Source organism: Ips typographus, linkage group LG2, assembly GCF_016097725.1.
Source record: "Ips typographus isolate SLU linkage group LG2, UJ_Ityp_2.0, whole genome shotgun sequence".
Classification (NCBI taxonomy): domain Eukaryota; kingdom Metazoa; phylum Arthropoda; class Insecta; order Coleoptera; family Curculionidae; genus Ips; species Ips typographus.
The window spans coordinates 4,778,825-4,797,049 of record NC_138423.1 but is presented as its reverse complement, the minus strand read 5'-3'; the positions used below and the strand labels follow the sequence as shown (position 1 = coordinate 4,797,049).

Sequence of the window (18,225 nt, the reverse complement as noted above, 5' to 3'; positions counted from 1 at the left end):
GCTTTTTGTGTCAATTCTCTGCATTTCTCTATGAGATCATAGATAAAACATCTGTTCTCTGGCACCTTTGCCCTTCACAAATCCTGCCTGTTCCTGGGGAATATGTCGCTTTTTAATACGAAGTAGGATCTTACTCGGCTGTGATATCAAAGAAATGGTAAGTTAGTTGCTACACTTTGTGGTTGCACCCTTATGAAGTGGAATGAATATAGAGGTAGGACTAGTCTTTAAACCAGAGACCATGCTTTCATTTTATATTACATAGATCGTATAATATACAAAAAAGAACAAAAAGTCTACTCAATGTAACTATGAAGCAAATTATAATTCACTTTATTGAATAAAGGGTTTTTTATTTATCGTATTATTGAACAGTATTATTTCTATATTATTCTAATGAGTGTAAACGTACCAAACACTTGAGTTTGTTTTCATAGCAGGTGCCATATACTATAGTTTCAATTTATTTGAAGATATTAAAGATGATAATGAATATTCCACTTCTGCCGGTCTTGTGCTATCCGGAACTAGCTTTTACCTACTTCTTCCTTGATATCATCCATCCAACGCCTTTGTAGCCTTCCTCTACTTCTTTCTTTGTAAGTACAACCCTGATGGTCCAATTTTCACTGTTCTGGGGTGCAACGTGCCCTTCCCAGCTCATCAATTCGGCCACTCGTGATACTACCTCTGTAACTATGGTCATTTTTCTAATTTATTGATTTCCCACTCAGAGGGAAATCCCGAAAATAGCTCTTTGAGCCACTCTCAAGCGATCAGCACTTTGTCTAGTCGGTTGTCACTGGCAGAATGCATTTTATCATAGACCTCCCCTTTCTAGGTTCATGATAGGATGTCATAGTGTTCTTGAGTATGTGTTTAAGTTTAGCAAAAGCAGCCCACGTGAGTCTCACTATCGTTTAGTTATCACCGCTGTTTGATTTTTCTTTTCCTAGTTTCATTATACCGTCGTATGTTAAGAATGGAACTGGGCTGGCCACGTCGCAAGAATGTCAGACAATAGATGGACGAAGAGAATATAATAGAAAAAATGGTTTATGTAAAGATAGGCTTAGGTCCAGCAGTGGACGAGACAAACTGCTATATGATGATGATGATAATGGTAGGAATATCGTTGATGCAGAGAATCAACATATTTTGGAAGCGCTGATGGGAAAATCAAAAGAACTGATGCTGATTGTTAAGAAGAAAAAGATGATAGGCCACATAATGAGAGGAGAAAGGTATGAACCCTTGAGACTAATCATTGAAGAAAAACTCAGTGGGAAGAAGACAGAACTCTTGACAGAAAGACTTAAGAAGATGGTTCAATTGACTTCTTCAGAGCTGTTCTATCCACAATAATGACTGCGAATTGGATCCGGCGAGAGACGGCGGTTAAGAAGAAGAAGTTTGATGACCAAGTTAAACGTATCCTTTGACATTCTCAACTATCTGATTGCTTATGAATTGTTGCTCTATTTTCAATGGAAGGGAGTATACTAAAGTTTTGTATTTAAGTTGCAATATTACGTCATGGTCCTCTGCTACAAAACTATTAGCACCTAGATTTGCATTATACAAGGACAGTCAGTCTTCAAAATTGACTCCTTGTCATATAAAACCAGTGTTCACTGTTCAATCAAATTTAATAGAGTCGACAAGTTGTTTGAAATTACGCTTATCGATATATCGTTCCCCAGCACTATGGCGAACACGTTCTCATTTGAAATTGTCAGCTGTCACTGCTCTATTGCTGTCAACTGTCATTTTTTGTTGGTTGAATTGTTGTGTTGATTAAAAATTAAAATTTGGTTCACTTCTGTTGTGGTTTAGGACTGATAAAATAGTGTTTCAAGCACTTTCCTGTTTAATTCGACAATACAAAAACTACTTAACAGTTTTTCAACGGTATGGCGGACTTAAACGACTCCTTGGTGGGACTTTCTACAACAAACATTTCAAAATTGAAGGTATGTAGTGCAGGCTTGAAGTGCAACTCAAATTTTACTAACCAAAACCATATTTCACTCAATAAACTGTGTGGAACGACTTTATGAGATAACGTTTTATTGGTTCAGGTGCCAGACTTAAAAAAGGAATTGAAAAATCGCGGTTTAAGTACCTCAGGAAACAAGAATGATTTGGTTGAACGTCTACAAGCTGCTTTGAATGCCAGTGAAGAAAACCCAGTGAATTCTACAGATTCTATTATTGATGATATTGAGGAAGATCTTTTAAATGTAAGTTCAATTATTGTTATTTGTAAATGGGTAATTGTAGTCATGCAGTGTGGTCAATGTTCGGAGAGAGTAGCATATGTTGAGAGTTAAGCATGTTATTTAAATTCATATGGGGTACCCATTTATATTAAAAGGATAAATGTCCAACAGAAGGATGTAATCTTGTAACAGAATTGCACAAGGAGAATATTCACTTCTCTGCTTCTCTTTGTGTCAGTTGTGAATAAACACTTGTTTTTTACCACAATCAAATATTGAAATCTGAAGCATTGTCTTCAAATTTGATTTGCAACAAATAAATTCAAAACAGCATATTATTTTTATTTACTTTTAAGGGCTGCTACTTATAATAATTTGTATAGAAGTTATGTAAATTGACCAACAGTAGTGTCTGTTTTCACAGTTTCTATAAAAATTATTCTGAAATGAAAGTACTGGCCCTTAAACAAAAAGTTGTCTAACCACTGGTCTATCAATACATCTAATCTAACAAGATAGCTAAATAGGTGATATAAATAATATTGCTTAAAATTTCAACTCCAAAAATAAACTGAAAAGTATGATTTTTGCAACAATTCAGCCAATAGAAAATAGGACAAACAATTTTGACATTTTAAATGCCAAACCTTCACAAATGTCAGTTTTTCAGACTCTAATGTCCCCAACATTGGTTAAGTTGAGTGTGTGTTGGGAAAACAGGCATAAAACATTGCCAAAATTCTTGATTTTGGCAAAATTGAAAAGCTCAAGAAGCTTTTAATTTGTGTGGTTGGAAAAATGTGGGCAACTCTGATTAACTAAACTGGCTTTGATGTTTAATAACAGGCTTTTAGTCTCCTGACCCTAACAGCTGTCAAAACTCATTAAACAATGCTGTGAAACTGTAAAATGTCAAATAGTTGTGTCTCTTTGTTATTCATAATTCTGTTTAGTTAAATTTGACAGTTATGACACTTTACAACATTTAAACACACTTGTTATAACTATGAAAACTCGTGCAACAGTGAGATGAAACTATCAAATTCAAAACAGTTGTATCTTGTATTTGCACCTCAATAAAGCACCAAATTTGTCATTTGTGAGGCTAAGTGACACTTTGATATGTTTCTTACGTCATTTTACCGCAACTGTAACTGTCAAAACTCATACAACTGAAATACAAAGATTGAGAGCTGTTAAAAATTACTCAGCTGTGACCCGAAATTACCAATCCAAAATCGTTCTACTGCTTGGATAAATCACCCTGTACATTGTATTTATAGTTCTAGGGAGTGAAATTTGACAGTTGTGACGTTAAGTTCCGTAAATACCAAAGTGTACCTTAACGTCAAAACTAACAAATTCGGCTCCATGGAGCTGTAAACACAACTTAGTGCAATTCCTCAAAGAAACACACCTATTTGGCATTTTATACTTTCAGGTCACTGGTGAGTGAGTTTTGACAGTTACGACAGCTGTCACGTGACTTAAGAAAAGTAACAAAGTGTTCGTTAACGTCAGAGCTGTCAAATTTTGCTCCACGGAGCTGTAAAGACTACTTATATTGTGGTTCCTCCAAGAAACACATCTATACTTGGCATTTTATAATTCCCAAATAGTCCAAATTCCATTGCCTGAATTGTTGCTTGTGCTGTGCATTTATTAACCTTTTCTTCATCATTCTCTTGAATTCTCCTAAAATTCCTTAAATTTTGTTGGCAGAGAATTTTCTATCTCTAGAGGGTGTTGAAGTTTTCTTTTAAAAACTCTTTTTTTAATACCTTTCTTAAAAATGGTACCAATTTAACTATGATATTTTGTATTATTGTTCAAAAATTGCAAAACTTGCATGCAGAGTGGTTGTCATCTACTAAATAACCTAGAATTTTTTTTATTTCCTACTTTTGATGTGTATGATCACACAAAAGTACTTAAAAAAGGTTCACCTGTTACATGTCACTATTATTAAGGTAAGTATTAATTATTATTTTAGGTAAATTATTTTTAATACCTTGTGTATATTAGAGATTTCAAAAAAGTGATATAGAAACTTGCCACACTCATTTTTGCACCCAAATGACACCATTATCAGTGATACCTTTGTCAAGCAAATTATGTACTTTTATTTTATATCTTGCTTGTAAATTAGATAATAAATATCAACAAAAATTATGGACCTAAATAAGATAGGGACTGTTACTAACTGTTAAATAAACTTTAAGCCCACATTACCTGTAAATTAAAACCCTTGATTTTGTTATAGAAAAATTGCTCATTTTCTGGATTTTATTTGCTCTGAGGCAACTTTTTCTTCATTCAATTAAGTAGAGATTAAGATTAAAACTTATTCTTAATCTAAGACGGAATATTGATCATTTAGCAAACACCATGATGCAGTAACTAGAATTGTGAAACTAGTATTATTCTATAATATCAAGCATGCAAATATACATTTTGGGAAAAAAAGAGTTGTAATTGTTTTTGCTGTTTTACTACCTGGGGATACAGCACTATAAATTAATACAGCAAGTAAACTGTTACTGTTCCTATAACTACTGGTTGTACATAATATTTTCAAATTTTGCTTTTCTTTGAATGGTCTTGTACAAACAACTTGTCAATATAAATCCTGAAGGAAATTTACAAGCAGTCTAATAAATAAAATCTCATTCCTAGGATGAAGATGATGAGCATTTAGATGAAAGAGAATCTCTGATTACCGAATTGGATACGGAATTAGAAGATATTCCCAAGGTAGTAAAAAGAAAACTGGACGAGGACAAATCAAATTCTGCTGAACCTCCTAAGAAGGTTATCTTAAAAAGAAATACCACCGAAGCCATAGTGAAACCTGTTGAAGAGAAAAGTGAACAGCCAGAAAAAGCCAGTGAACCTAGCAGTGATGATAAGAAAATTATTAAACTGTCAGAACTATCAGTTAAAGAGGTAAGTTAATTATGTTGTTATTTCTGTGGAAAGCGTTGCATACAAAGTAGATAAAATGTACATACAAGGGTAATACAAACAAAAGGAAGTAAGTATAATAAAATATAATACATAAATGGGTTGATAAACATTAAATGAATTATTTTTTACTACTATTTTTGTAACTTTACATAAGTTTTTATTGGATATACAATGGTTTTAGGTAATTGGCAAATATGAACTAGTCTAAAAACAATAATTGTTGGACATACAGTGGCATTAGAATCGTAGATATAAAGCTGCTGACATGGTTAATTGAGAGAGATTTAAGCACTTTTATATTATATCTATGTTTATGGATAAATTGATATTTTTTCGGACAAAAACGCCGAAAATGTCCCGAGATATTTACCTAAACAATAAGTAACTATGTTGGAAAATTTAAAAATATCTTTTGGTAAAGTGACTGTAGCTTGAAATTTGTATTATCTATTTCGTACTTTGTAAAAGTTTTTTATCGGTCATATGGGTTGTTTTTAAATGATGTAACAGATAAATTGTATGAATACTGTCATGGTTTGATTCGAAATTAAGTTTCTTGGGACACCAGACATTAATTGGGAAAGCTAATACATCCCCAGATATTGACTTCCCCCCACCCTGTATAGTACCTACAGTTCACTCAGCCAGGGTTTGAAAAAACCTGGAAAGTTTATTAAAGAAAAACGTCAAATTTATATATTTTGTCTAACTTTCAAATTATTTAAAAAATTACAACGTTTATTTTTCCAAAAACGACTACCAAATATACAATGTACAGGGTGTCTCAAATTCGATGGTTTTACGGGGTAACAACGTAGAAATTCCCCTTTTTACACTTTTTTTATATTCTTCCAAATAACTGAGTTATGCTTGGTTGAACTATTTAAGGAATATCTCCCTGAAAAAGCTCTTTAGAACCAAAGTGCACTAATGCAATCTGGTAAAGGGTGAAATTTCCTACAATTTTTCTCTTATACACTTTTTTCTTATTTTTACAAATAACCAAGTTAAGCTTGGCTGAACTTGAAGGTTTCCCATAATTTTTTTCTGTTTGATAATTTTTAAGAATTACTAAAAAAAAATTAGATTTTATGTTCAACCCAGTTTTGACAGTGATTATGACTAGAGTCCGGATTAAAAAGCACTAAAGTCGTGAAAAAAGCAAAATTATTTCCTTCAAAAAAGCATAAAAATCTGTAAAAAAGCACAAAAGTCTTTCAGAGATGCAAATTTTCTTTTTAAGATTTCAAATTGTTTTAGAGGCATACGGAAGATTTTTGAAAGCTTTCAAAAGTTTTTTGAGCTACTTGAGAGCATATTGAAGGTTCTGGAATGCTTTAGAGGCATTTGGAATCTCTTACATCGTTCACAACATTTTTTGGAAGCTTCTAAACTGCTTCACTGTCTTCTAGGAGCTTCTAGACTAGTTGAAAAGTGTTTGGAATCTTTTAGACTGTTCTAAATGATTTTGAAAGCTTCTAGTGAAAAAAACATGCGAATTTGAACTTTTGAAAGCTTTGAAACTACTTTAGAAGCATATGGAAGCTTTTAGACTGCCTTGAAATTTTTTGAGAACTTCTAGACTAGTTGAAGATTATTTGGAAGCCTTTAGCGTGTTTTAAAAGCTTTTAGAAGCTTCTAGGCGGTTTTGAAAGACTTCAGGCTGCTTTAGAAGCATTTTGGAGTTTCTGTAGTGTTTTAAAATTTTTTTAGACTACTTTAGGAGCATTGACGATTCAGGACTGCTTTTAAGACATGTGAATTTGAAGTTTTGGAAGTTTCTAAACTGCTCTAGAAGCATACGGAAGCTTTTAGACTGCCTTGAAATTTTTTGAGAGCCTCTATACTAGTTAAAGATTATTTGGAAGCCTTTAGCGTGTTCTAAAAGCTTTTGGAAGCTTCTAGCCTGTTTTGGAAGGCTTTAGATATATTTTGGAGTTTCTGTAGTGTTTTAAAACCTTTTTAGACTACTTCAGAAACAGTTTTTCTGTTTTGGAGTTGTCAAAATTGACTTTTTAGGCATTTATGCTGTCTTAAAGTAGTACAGCGACGTCACAGAGACTGTTTGTATCTAGAAATTGTCAGAAATTACGTCATAAGGAGTGAAAATTGTTAGAGTTGTCAAAATTGACTTTTTAGGCATTTCTGGTGTCTTAAAGTAGTCAAACGACGTCACAGAGACTGTTTTCACCTAGAAATTGTCAGAAATGACGTCATAAAGACTGAAAAATGTCCGAAAATCGTCAAATACAGTCAATCACAGTTTTTCTGTTTTGGAGTTGTCAAAATTTACTTTGTAGGTATTTCTGCTGTCTTTAAGTAGTCAAACGACGTCACAGGGACTGTTTTCATCAAGAATTTGTCAGAAATGACGTTATAAGGACTGAAAATTGTCCGAAAATCGTCAAATACAGTCAATCACAGTTTTTCTGTTTTGGAGTTGTCAAAATTTACTTTGTAGGTATTTTTGCTGTCTTTAAGTAGTCAAACGACGTCCCAGAGACTGTTTTCATCAAGAATTTGTCAGAAATGACGTTATAAGGACTGAAAAATGTCCGAAAATCGTCAAATACAGTCAATCACAGTTTTTCTGTTTTGGAGTTGTCTAAATTGACTTTTTAGGCATTTATGCTGTCTTAAAGTAGTCCAGCGACGTCACAGAGACTGTTTGTATCTAGAAATTGTCAGAAATTACGTCATAAAGAGTGAAAATTGTCCGAAAAATGTCAAATACAGTAAAAAATGTTTTTCTGTGTTAGAGTTGTCAAAATTGACTTTTTAGGTATTTCTGCTGTCTTTAAGTAGTCAAACGACGTCACAGAGACTGTTTTTATCAAGAATTTGTCAGAAATGACGTTATAAGGACTGAAAATTGTCCGAAAATCGTCAAATACAGTCAATCACAGTTTTTCTGTTTTGGAGTTGTCAAAATTTACTTTGTAGGTATTTCTGCTGTCTTTAAGTAGTCAAACGACGTCACAGAGACTGTTTTCATCAAGAATTTGTCAGAAATGACGTTATAAGGACTGAAAATTGTTCGAAAATCGTCAAATACAGTCAATCACAGTTTTTCTGTTTTGGAGTTGTCAAAATTTACTTTGTAGGTATTTCTGCTGTCTTTAAGTAGTCAAACGACGTCACAGAGACTGTTTTCATCAAGAATTTGTCAGAAATGACGTTATAAGAACTGAAAATTGTCCGAAAATCGTCAAATACAGTCAATCACAGTTTTTCTGTTTTGGAGTTGTCAAAATTTACTTTGTAGGTATTTCTGCTGTCTTTAAGTAGTCAAACGACGTCACAGGGACTGTTTTCATCAAGAATTTGTCAGAAATGACGTTATAAGGACTGAAAATTGTCCGAAAATCGTCAAATACAGTCAATCACAGTTTTTCTGTTTTGGAGTTGTCTAAATTGACTTTTTAGGCATTTATGCTGTCTTAAAGTAGTCCAGCGACGTCACAGAGACTGTTTGTATCTAGAAATTGTCAGAAATTACGTCATAAAGAGTGAAAATTGTCCGAAAAATGTCAAATACAGTCAATCACAGTTTTTCTGTTTTGGAGTTGTCAAAATTTACTTTGTAGGTATTTCTGCTGTCTTTAAGTAGTCAAACGACGTCACAGGGACTGTTTTCATCAAGAATTTGTCAGAAATGACGTTATAAGGACTGAAAATTGTCCGAAAATCGTCAAATACAGTCAATCACAGTTTTTCTGTTTTGGAGTTGTCTAAATTGACTTTTTAGGCATTTATGCTGTCTTAAAGTAGTCCAGCGACGTCACAGAGACTGTTTGTATCTAGAAATTGTCAGAAATTACGTCATAAAGAGTGAAAATTGTCCGAAAAATGTCAAATACAGTAAAAAATGTTTTTCTGTGTTAGAGTTGTCAAAATTGACTTTTTAGGTATTTCTGCTGTCTTTAAGTAGTCAAACGACGTCACAGAGACTGTTTTTATCAAGAATTTGTCAGAAATGACGTTATAAGGACTGAAAATTGTCCGAAAATCGTCAAATACAGTCAATCACAGTTTTTCTGTTTTGGAGTTGTCAAAATTTACTTTGTAGGTATTTCTGCTGTCTTTAAGTAGTCAAACGACGTCACAGAGACTGTTTTCATCAAGAATTTGTCAGAAATGACGTTATAAGGACTGAAAATTGTTCGAAAATCGTCAAATACAGTCAATCACAGTTTTTCTGTTTTGGAGTTGTCAAAATTTACTTTGTAGGTATTTCTGCTGTCTTTAAGTAGTCAAACGACGTCACAGAGACTGTTTTCATCAAGAATTTGTCAGAAATGACGTTATAAGAACTGAAAATTGTCCGAAAATCGTCAAATACAGTCAATCACAGTTTTTCTGTTTTGGAGTTGTCAAAATTTACTTTGTAGGTATTTCTGCTGTCTTTAAGTAGTCAAACGACGTCACAGGGACTGTTTTCATCAAGAATTTGTCAGAAATGACGTTATAAGGACTGAAAATTGTCCGAAAATCGTCAAATACAGTCAATCACAGTTTTTCTGTTTTGGAGTTGTCAAAATTTACTTTGTAGGTATTTCTGCTGTCTTTAAGTAGTCAAACGACGTCACAGAGACTGTTTTCATCAAGAATTTGTCAGAAATGACGTTATAAGGACTGAAAATTGTTCGAAAATCGTCAAATACAGTCAATCACAGTTTTTCTGTTTTGGAGTTGTCAAAATTTACTTTGTAGGTATTTCTGCTGTCTTTAAGTAGTCAAACGACGTCACAGAGACTGTTTTCATCAAGAATTTGTCAGAAATGACGTTATAAGAACTGAAAATTGTCCGAAAATCGTCAAATACAGTCAATCACAGTTTTTCTGTTTTGGAGTTGTCAAAATTTACTTTGTAGGTATTTCTGCTGTCTTTAAGTAGTCAAACGACGTCACAGGGACTGTTTTCATCAAGAATTTGTCAGAAATGACGTTATAAGGACTGAAAATTGTCCGAAAATCGTCAAATACAGTCAATCACAGTTTTTCTGTTTTGGAGTTGTCAAAATTTACTTTGTAGGTATTTCTGCTGTCTTTAAGTAGTCAAACGACGTCACAGAGACTGTTTTCATCAAGAATTTGTCAGAAATGACGTTATAAGAACTGAAAATTGTCCGAAAATCGTCAAATACAGTCAATCACAGTTTTTCTGTTTTGGAGTTGTCAAAATTTACTTTGTAGGTATTTCTGCTGTCTTTAAGTAGTCAAACGACGTCACAGGGACTGTTTTCATCAAGAATTTGTCAGAAATGACGTTATAAGGACTGAAAATTGTCCGAAAATCGTCAAATACAGTCAATCACAGTTTTTCTGTTTTGGAGTTGTCAAAATTTACTTTGTAGGTATTTCTGCTGTCTTTAAGTAGTCAAACGACGTCACAGAGACTGTTTTCATCAAGAATTTGTCAGAAATGACGTTATAGGGACTGAAAATTGTCCGAAAATCGTCAAATACAGTCAATCACAGTTTTTCTGTTTTGGAGTTGTCAAAATTTACTTTGTAGGTATTTCTGCTGTCTTTAAGTAGTCAAACGACGTCACAGAGACTGTTTTCATCAAGAATTTGTCAGAAATGACGTTATAAGGACTGAAAATTGTCCGAAAATCGTCAAATACAGTCAATCACAGTTTTTCTGTTTTGGAGTTGTCAAAATTTACTTTGTAGGTATTTCTGCTGTCTTTAAGTAGTCAAACGACGTCACAGAGACTGTTTTCATCAAGAATTTGTCAGAAATGACGTTATAGGGACTGAAAATTGTCCGAAAATCGTCAAATACAGTCAATCACAGTTTTTCTGTTTTGGAGTTGTCAAAATTTACTTTGTAGGTATTTCTGCTGTCTTTAAGTAGTCAAACGACGTCACAGAGACTGTTTTCATCAAGAATTTGTCAGAAATGACGTTATAAGGACTGAAAATTGTCCGAAAATCGTCAAATACAGTCAATCACAGTTTTTCTGTTTTGGAGTTGTCAAAATTTACTTTGTAGGTATTTCTGCTGTCTTAAAGTAGTCAAACGACGTCACAGAGACTGTTTTCATCAAGAATTTGTCAGAAATGACGTTATAAGGACTGAAAATTGTTCGAAAATCGTCAAATACAGTCAATCACAGTTTTTCTGTTTTGGAGTTGTCAAAATTGACTTTGTAGGTATTTCTGCTGTCTTTAAGTAGTCAAACGACGTCACGGAGACTGTTTTCATCAAGAATTTGTCAGAAATGACGTTATAAGGACTGAAAATTGTTCGAAAATCGTCAAATACAGTCAATCACAGTTTTTCTGTTTTGGAGTTGTCAAAATTTACTTTGTAGGTATTTCTGCTGTCTTTAAGTAGTCAAACGACGTCACAGAGACTGTTTTCATCTAGAAATTGTCAGAAATGACGTCATAAAGACTGAAAAATGTCCGAAAATCGTCAAATACAGTCAATCACAGTTTTTCTGTTTTGGAGTTGTCATAATTGACTTTTTAGGCATTTCTGGTGTCTTAAAGTAGTCAAACGCCGTTACAGAGACTGTTTTCATCAAGAATTTGTCAGAAATGACGTTATAAGGACTGAAAATTGTCCGAAAATCGTCAAATACAGTCAATCACAGTTTTTCTGTTTCGGAGTTGTCAAAATTTACTTTGTAGGTATTTCTGCTGTCTTTAAGTAGTCAAACGACGTCACAGAGACTGTTTTCATCTAGAAATTGTCAGAAATGACGTCATAAAGACTGAAAAATGTCCGAAAATCGTCAAATACAGTCAATCACAGTTTTTCTGTTTTGGAGTTGTCAAAATTTACTTTGTAGGTATTTCTGCTGTCTTTAAGTAGTCAAACGACGTCACAGAGACTGTTTTCATCAAGAATTTGTCAGAAATGACGTTATAAGAACTGAAAATTGTCCGAAAATCGTCAAATACAGTCAATCACAGTTTTTCTGTTTTGGAGTTGACAAAATTTACTTTGTAGGTATTTCTGCTGTCTTTAAGTAGTCAAACGACGTCACAGAGACTGTTTTCATCTAGAAATTGTCAGAAATTACGTCATAAAGACTGAAAAATGTCCGAAAATCGTCAAATACAGTCAATCACAGTTTTTCTGTTTTGGAGTTGTCAAAATTGACTTTTTAGGCATTTATGCTGTCTTAAAGTAGTCCAGCGACGTCACAGAGACTGTTTGTATCTAGAAATTGTCAGAAATTACGTCATAAAGAGTGAAAATTGTCCGAAAAATGTCAAATACAGTAAAAAATGTTTTTCTGTGTTAGAGTTGTCAAAATTGACTTTTTAGGCATTTCTGGTGTCTTAAAGTAGTCAAACGACGTCACAGAGACTGTTTTCATCTAGAAATTGTCAGAAATGACGTCATAAAGACTGAAAAATGTCCGAAAATCGTCAAATACAGTCAATCACAGTTTTTCTGTTTTGGAGTTGTCAAAATTGACTTTTTAGGCATTTCTGGTGTCTTAAAGTAGTCAAACGCCGTCATAGAGACTGTTTTCATCTAGAAATTGTCAGAAATGACGTCATAAAGACTGAAAAATGTCCGAAAATCGTCAAATACAGTCAATCACAGTTTTTCTGTTTTGGAGTTGTCAAAATTTACTTTGTAGGTATTTCTGCTGTCTTGAAGTAGTCAAACGACGTCACAGAGACTGTTTTCATCTAGAAATTGTCAGAAATGACGTCATAAAGACTGAAAAATGTCCGAAAATCGTCAAATACAGTCAATCACAGTTTTTTTGTTTTGGAGTTGTCAAAATTTACTTTGTAGGTATTTCTGCTGTCTTTAAGTAGTCAAACGACGTCACAGAGACTGTTTTCATCTAGAAATTGTCAGAAATGACGTCATAAAGACTAAAAAATGTCCGAAAATCTTCAGCCTTGAAGGTTCTGGACTGCCTTTAAGACATTTGAAATCTTGTAGACGGTTTTAGAAACTTTTGGAAGCTATTAAACTGCTTTAGAAGCATACGGAAGCTTTTGAGAGTTTCTTTGAGAGAAAAGCATTTGGAAGCTTTTAGACTGTTTGAAAAGCTTTTAGAAGCTTCTAGGCTGCTATGTAAGCTTTGCAAGGCATTTTAGAGATTAAACATCGAATTCATAATGTATTAAGTATAAAATAACTCCCCTTGATGAATATTAAAAATAAACTAAAAACAAATAACTAAACTAAAAATACAACGAAGTGAAACACAATAATTAAAGAAAACACACACAAAATCTGTTATTTTTTGCCTTTTATTTTGCCAACTAGACAACGCCGCATTAAAACTGATGTTTTCCAACAGTCAAAAGATCCGAATTGCTGCCTCTATGCGAATATGCATTTAGTGGTGCTTACTTAAATTAATTTTCAGTTCCATTGCCACTGCTTATAGATATATGCTTATAGTGATTGTGCAAATATTTTTTAAAAAACAAACTGATAACCCAGATGGGGTACAAAATGACCCCAGTTAGTAGTATAAGGGGTAAGAGAGCACTCAGTAATTAGGAAGCTTAACACCAAAAAAACAATCATTAATTATTAACAAACATTATTTAATATTTGATGCCAATTCTACTGTCTTATTTTAATATTTCTTTTATAGAGATTAGAAATGAGAGCAAAAAAATTTGGAGTAACCAACTTAAGTGATGATGCAAAGAAACTAGCCAGGGCTGAAAGGTTTGGAAAGGGCGCTGGAGGCAACACAAACAGTGCATCCAGTATTAAACTTAACGTAAGTTCTTTAAATTAGATTTACCGATAATTGAGAAGTTTCGTCGGGTAAAAGCTGATTTAACTTTATAAACAAATCCGTGACATCCTCGGTGACATCTTTAACAATTGAAAATTACAGAATACAAACGCCAGTATTGACGTGTTAAAGCAACGTGCAGCCAGATTTGGCGGTTCCGTATCAAGTTTAATGTCGGACCTAGACAATGTAGAAAAAAAGGAGAAACGTAAGGAAAGGTTCGGTGGAGTAACGACAACCGCCGCTGTAAACGGAAAACCTGTAAAAGATCTAGAGGCCGCTAAAGCTGCCAGACTTGAACGGTTTAAAATTGCAGTTAAATAATTTCGTAGCAACCGCCAGCATCACTTATTTTATGTTAAATATTGACAATGATTTGTCATGATAAGTTACAAAAAAGTTTCTGTTTGTAAAGTAGCTCTTAGGTCAAGTTTTTTTTTGTGGTTTTGAAGATTAACCACATTTTCCATTTACTCTGATTTTTCTACCAAAAAAAACTATTATTAGTGTTTGATTGTGCAGTGTTAATTCTTTTCGTAAACCGTGGTATTTTGCTTTTGTAAAGGATTTTTACGTAATAAAGTTTGTTTTGCACTATTGAAGATTTTTATTAGTGATGGGCGTAAATTTACCAAGTTTACCAGTAAATTCCAATTTGACCAGTAACTTTTTGGGTCTAATTAAAATTTGCTTGAAATATACAGGGTGTCCCACGACGAAAGACATCGATTGATATTGGAAAAAGTATAAATAGGAGAGTTTTGAAAATTTGCCAGGATACTGATGTGGGCATGCCCAATCTAACTAAAATATTTTCAAGATGGTTGCACGTTTATACCGGAAGTCTATCACAACTTTCTTATTTTAAATAGAACACCCTATACAGGGTGGTCCAAATTGATTGTACCATACTTAAAGGGTGGAAAGTACATAAAAAATAAACTCGAAAGTGTCATATAAACTATGGTCGAAAAGCGCCCCCTAGCAGAGCTAGCAAAACCCTAAAATATGTACCCCAAAAAACAGGTTTTTTTAAATTTTAATTCCTAATCAATAAAAACAAATAAAATTTGGCAAATTTGTCACCATTTTGAAGTAACAATTGGGAAATTTTAATTTTTTTTTTCAATATTCCGACCAGAAGCGATTTTTTTTATTTACGCACAAGTTTATAAAAATGACTTTATCTGAAAAACTATGCAAAATGAAAAGAAATGCCAAGACAAACTTTTCTTGGGAAAAAGTATGGGCTATCACATGTGCCACATCAGAATGTCCTAAAATTATAGCTTATAGAAATTTGAAGCTGTCAAACTTTTTGAACGGCTTCCGTAGCTGTCCGGATTATTTTCAAAATTTGAAAAAATTTCCAAATAAACATACACAATATAGTAAACATGCATTCCAAATTTCATTTTGAGTAACTTTTTTCGTTTAGGAATTAAAATTTAAAAAATTGTCTTGGTGCCTCACCTTTACAGTTCGCTAGCTCCGCTAGAGGGCACTTTTCGACTATAGTTTATATGACACTTTGGAGTTTATTTTTTATGTACTTTCCACTCTTGAATTATCCTACAATCAATTTGGACCACCCTGTATATTATTACATATTTGGATTCCTCACAAAATTCTGACCAACTTTTGTATACAATGCCCTATGCCTATCTCTAGCCGTTTTCGAAATATTTGATGTTTTTCCAAGAAAGTGACAGTTACAACGCTCAACATATTTATGTACTCTGTCAAAACCGTATTTCATTTTGCAATGAAACTTTGGTTTATTGTATATAAGGATACTAAGGATAAATAAAGGATTGTTTTATTAAACTGAGGGTGCGTAATGACTCATTTGTATACAGGGTCGTCAAAAAAAATCATAAAAATGAAAAATTTCAAGTTTTTTAAATAGAAACCCACATTTTTTATGACGGAATCATTTTGAGCATTAAAAATTACTATACGTTTCAATTTACTTGCCTATACCTAAATCCAACCCATTTCGTTTTATTTGAGAATTAACCTTTTTTTTATTAGGCTGCCTGGTTGGGATTAGCTGTTACTCTAGTTGGTCATGCTTTTGACACACGGTGATATTAGAGACCTGCAGAGCATGTTAATAACACTAATTTTGAGTGTTTTGACAACTGCAAATATGCCGTAGCGGTTACGTTATTCAAACCAAGATTACTTAAATCGGTTTATTTTTAACGGAGAATGTGATAAAGTTGTGAGTAGAACTAGAGAGGTATTTTCCGCTCGTTATCCAGAAAAACGAAAGCCATCACCAAAAGCTGTCAAGCAAATAATTTAAAATTTTAAGAATACGGGATCTGTGAAGAGAAAAGCTATTAAAACAAAACCAATCCTTAATAATACAAATGTAGAAATTGCAATTTTGGGCTATTTTGTTGCAAATCCAACTTCGTCAATAAGACAAGTTTCTGTAGAATCAGGCATATCCAAAAGCTCAATTCAAAGGATCCTGAAGAAACATAAATTTCACCCTTTTTCATTTAAATTAGTGCAACACTTAAAAGAGGTTGACTTTCCGAAGAGAGTGGTTTTTAGTGAGTTTTTGCTGACTTTGTTGTCTTTTTTGTCACTATGGAGAAGAATTCTTTTTGAATAATATTATTTAGAGCGACGAGGTCAAATTCACTAAAAATGGAATGTTCAATAGACATAATTCACACTACTGGTAAATCTGATAAATTCAGAGAAATTTTCAAGAAATCTGGAGTTTTAATAATAAAAAATGTTTATTCCCAAATAAAACGAAATGGGTTGGATTTAGGTATAGGCAAGTAAATTGAAACGTATAGTAATTTTTAATGCTCAAAATGATTCCGTCATAAAAAATGTGGGTTTCTATTTAAAAAACTTTTTTTTTGACGACCCTGTATACAAATGGGTCATTACGCGCCCCCAGTTTAATAAAACGCTCCTTTTTTTACAATAACCCAAAGTTTCATTGCAAAATGAAATACGGTTTTGACAGAGTACAAAAATATGTTGAGCGTTGCAACTGTCACTTTTTTAGTTTACAAGTTTACATACAGTGCGTTTTTTTTAACGCGCAACATAGGATTTCACGTGTTAAATTTTTAAGCCCATGTTAGACCATGTTATTTTGGAACTACAATTATAAAACTTGACGGGTGGCTGTTTCGTACCCTGAAGCTTAAGTAAGTTTACCAATTCGGCCTAAAAAGTGTTAAAAAGCTTGCAAAAAATCATCTTTTTTCGAAAAGGTTTTATCGTTTCATACTCCCTGTATGCATTGTTGTTCTTTGTTGTTTTTGATACTGGTACGGCAGGTAGCAGGTAAAATTTGGCGTAGAAAGTAAAACAGGGTGATCATTAACTTTATATCAAGAAAGTTAAGAACAAAAGAAGTATTTTTATAAGTGAATTGTTCAAAGTGACCTCCGTTTGAAGCCAAACAGTATTCCAAACAATCATAAAATACCCTTTTGACGTTCAAAAGATGTCGGGTCGTGATGCAGTCAAAATATGTCACTTTTCCTGCTACCTGCCCTGCCAGTATAAAAACAACAAGGAACAACAATGCATACAGGGAGTAGGGAACGATAAAATCTTTTCGAAAAAAAATGATTTTTTTTCCAGTTTTTAATCACTTTTTAGACCAAATTGGTAGACTTACTTAAGCTTCAGGGTACTAAAGACACACCCGTCAAGTTATAGACTTGCAGTTCCAAAATAAAATGGTCTAACATGGGCTTAAAAATTTAACACGTAAAATCCTATGTTGCGCGTTAAAAAAAACGCACTGTATAGGAATCATGAGTATCGGTTTATAAAAACTAAATTAGCAATTACAACTAAGAGTTGCTCAACTTTTAACTTCTTAGTTTAATTGTTAGTTGAAAAACCAAAAGTGTCAACTCACGAGCACGTTTTCCTTTTTGACGTTTTTGTTTTGGTTATATTCATAGAAAATAAGAGGTTATTTGCGTGAGAGCAGCAAGTCATGGTTGAAAACAAAGAACTTATTATCGGTGTTTTTCTTGATAGCGGGTGCAGCTTTATTTGCGAACAAAACGAAAAAACGCAAATCCAGAGTGGCCAAAATAAGGCCAATCAATTAGTGTAGAAAGACTCGTAGACTCACTCTCGCTTTTCTTTTTGACATCTGTACGTGTTAATTTAGTTGGTTTTATAAACGGTATGATGGTTCTAGTTCTTAATTTCTAGTTTTTAGTTGCTAGTTCTTAATTGTTAGTTGTTAGTTACAGTTTTATAAACTCACCTTAATTCTTGCAAATTTTGACATC

At 33.2% G+C, this 18,225-nt stretch overlaps 1 protein-coding gene across 1 annotated transcript; it reads left to right on the top strand.

The window, feature by feature from the left end:
• The first annotated feature begins 1,765 nt into the window (after positions 1-1,765).
• On the top strand, positions 1,766-14,527 carry LOC145724465 (SAP domain-containing ribonucleoprotein). Its single transcript, XM_081972755.1, has 5 exons — positions 1,766-1,973; positions 2,082-2,243; positions 4,899-5,168; positions 13,781-13,912; positions 14,033-14,527. Exons 1-5 carry the CDS (start codon positions 1,914-1,916, stop codon positions 14,252-14,254), a joined length of 846 nt encoding a protein of 281 aa, XP_081828881.1. The 5' UTR covers positions 1,766-1,913; the 3' UTR covers positions 14,255-14,527.
• The last annotated feature ends 3,698 nt before the right edge of the window (positions 14,528-18,225 follow it).

Bases quoted from the DNA above. Each gene is read 5' to 3' on its own strand.
- LOC145724465 (XM_081972755.1), top strand. From the start codon at position 1,914: ATGGCGGACTTAAACGACTCCTTGGTGGGACTTTCTACAACAAACATT. The intron at 1,974-2,081 runs GTATGTAGTGCA...TTATTGGTTCAG, and splicing joins CAAACATTTCAAAATTGAAG to GTGCCAGACTTAAAAAAGGA. The intron at 13,913-14,032 runs GTAAGTTCTTTA...TGAAAATTACAG, and splicing joins CATCCAGTATTAAACTTAAC to AATACAAACGCCAGTATTGA.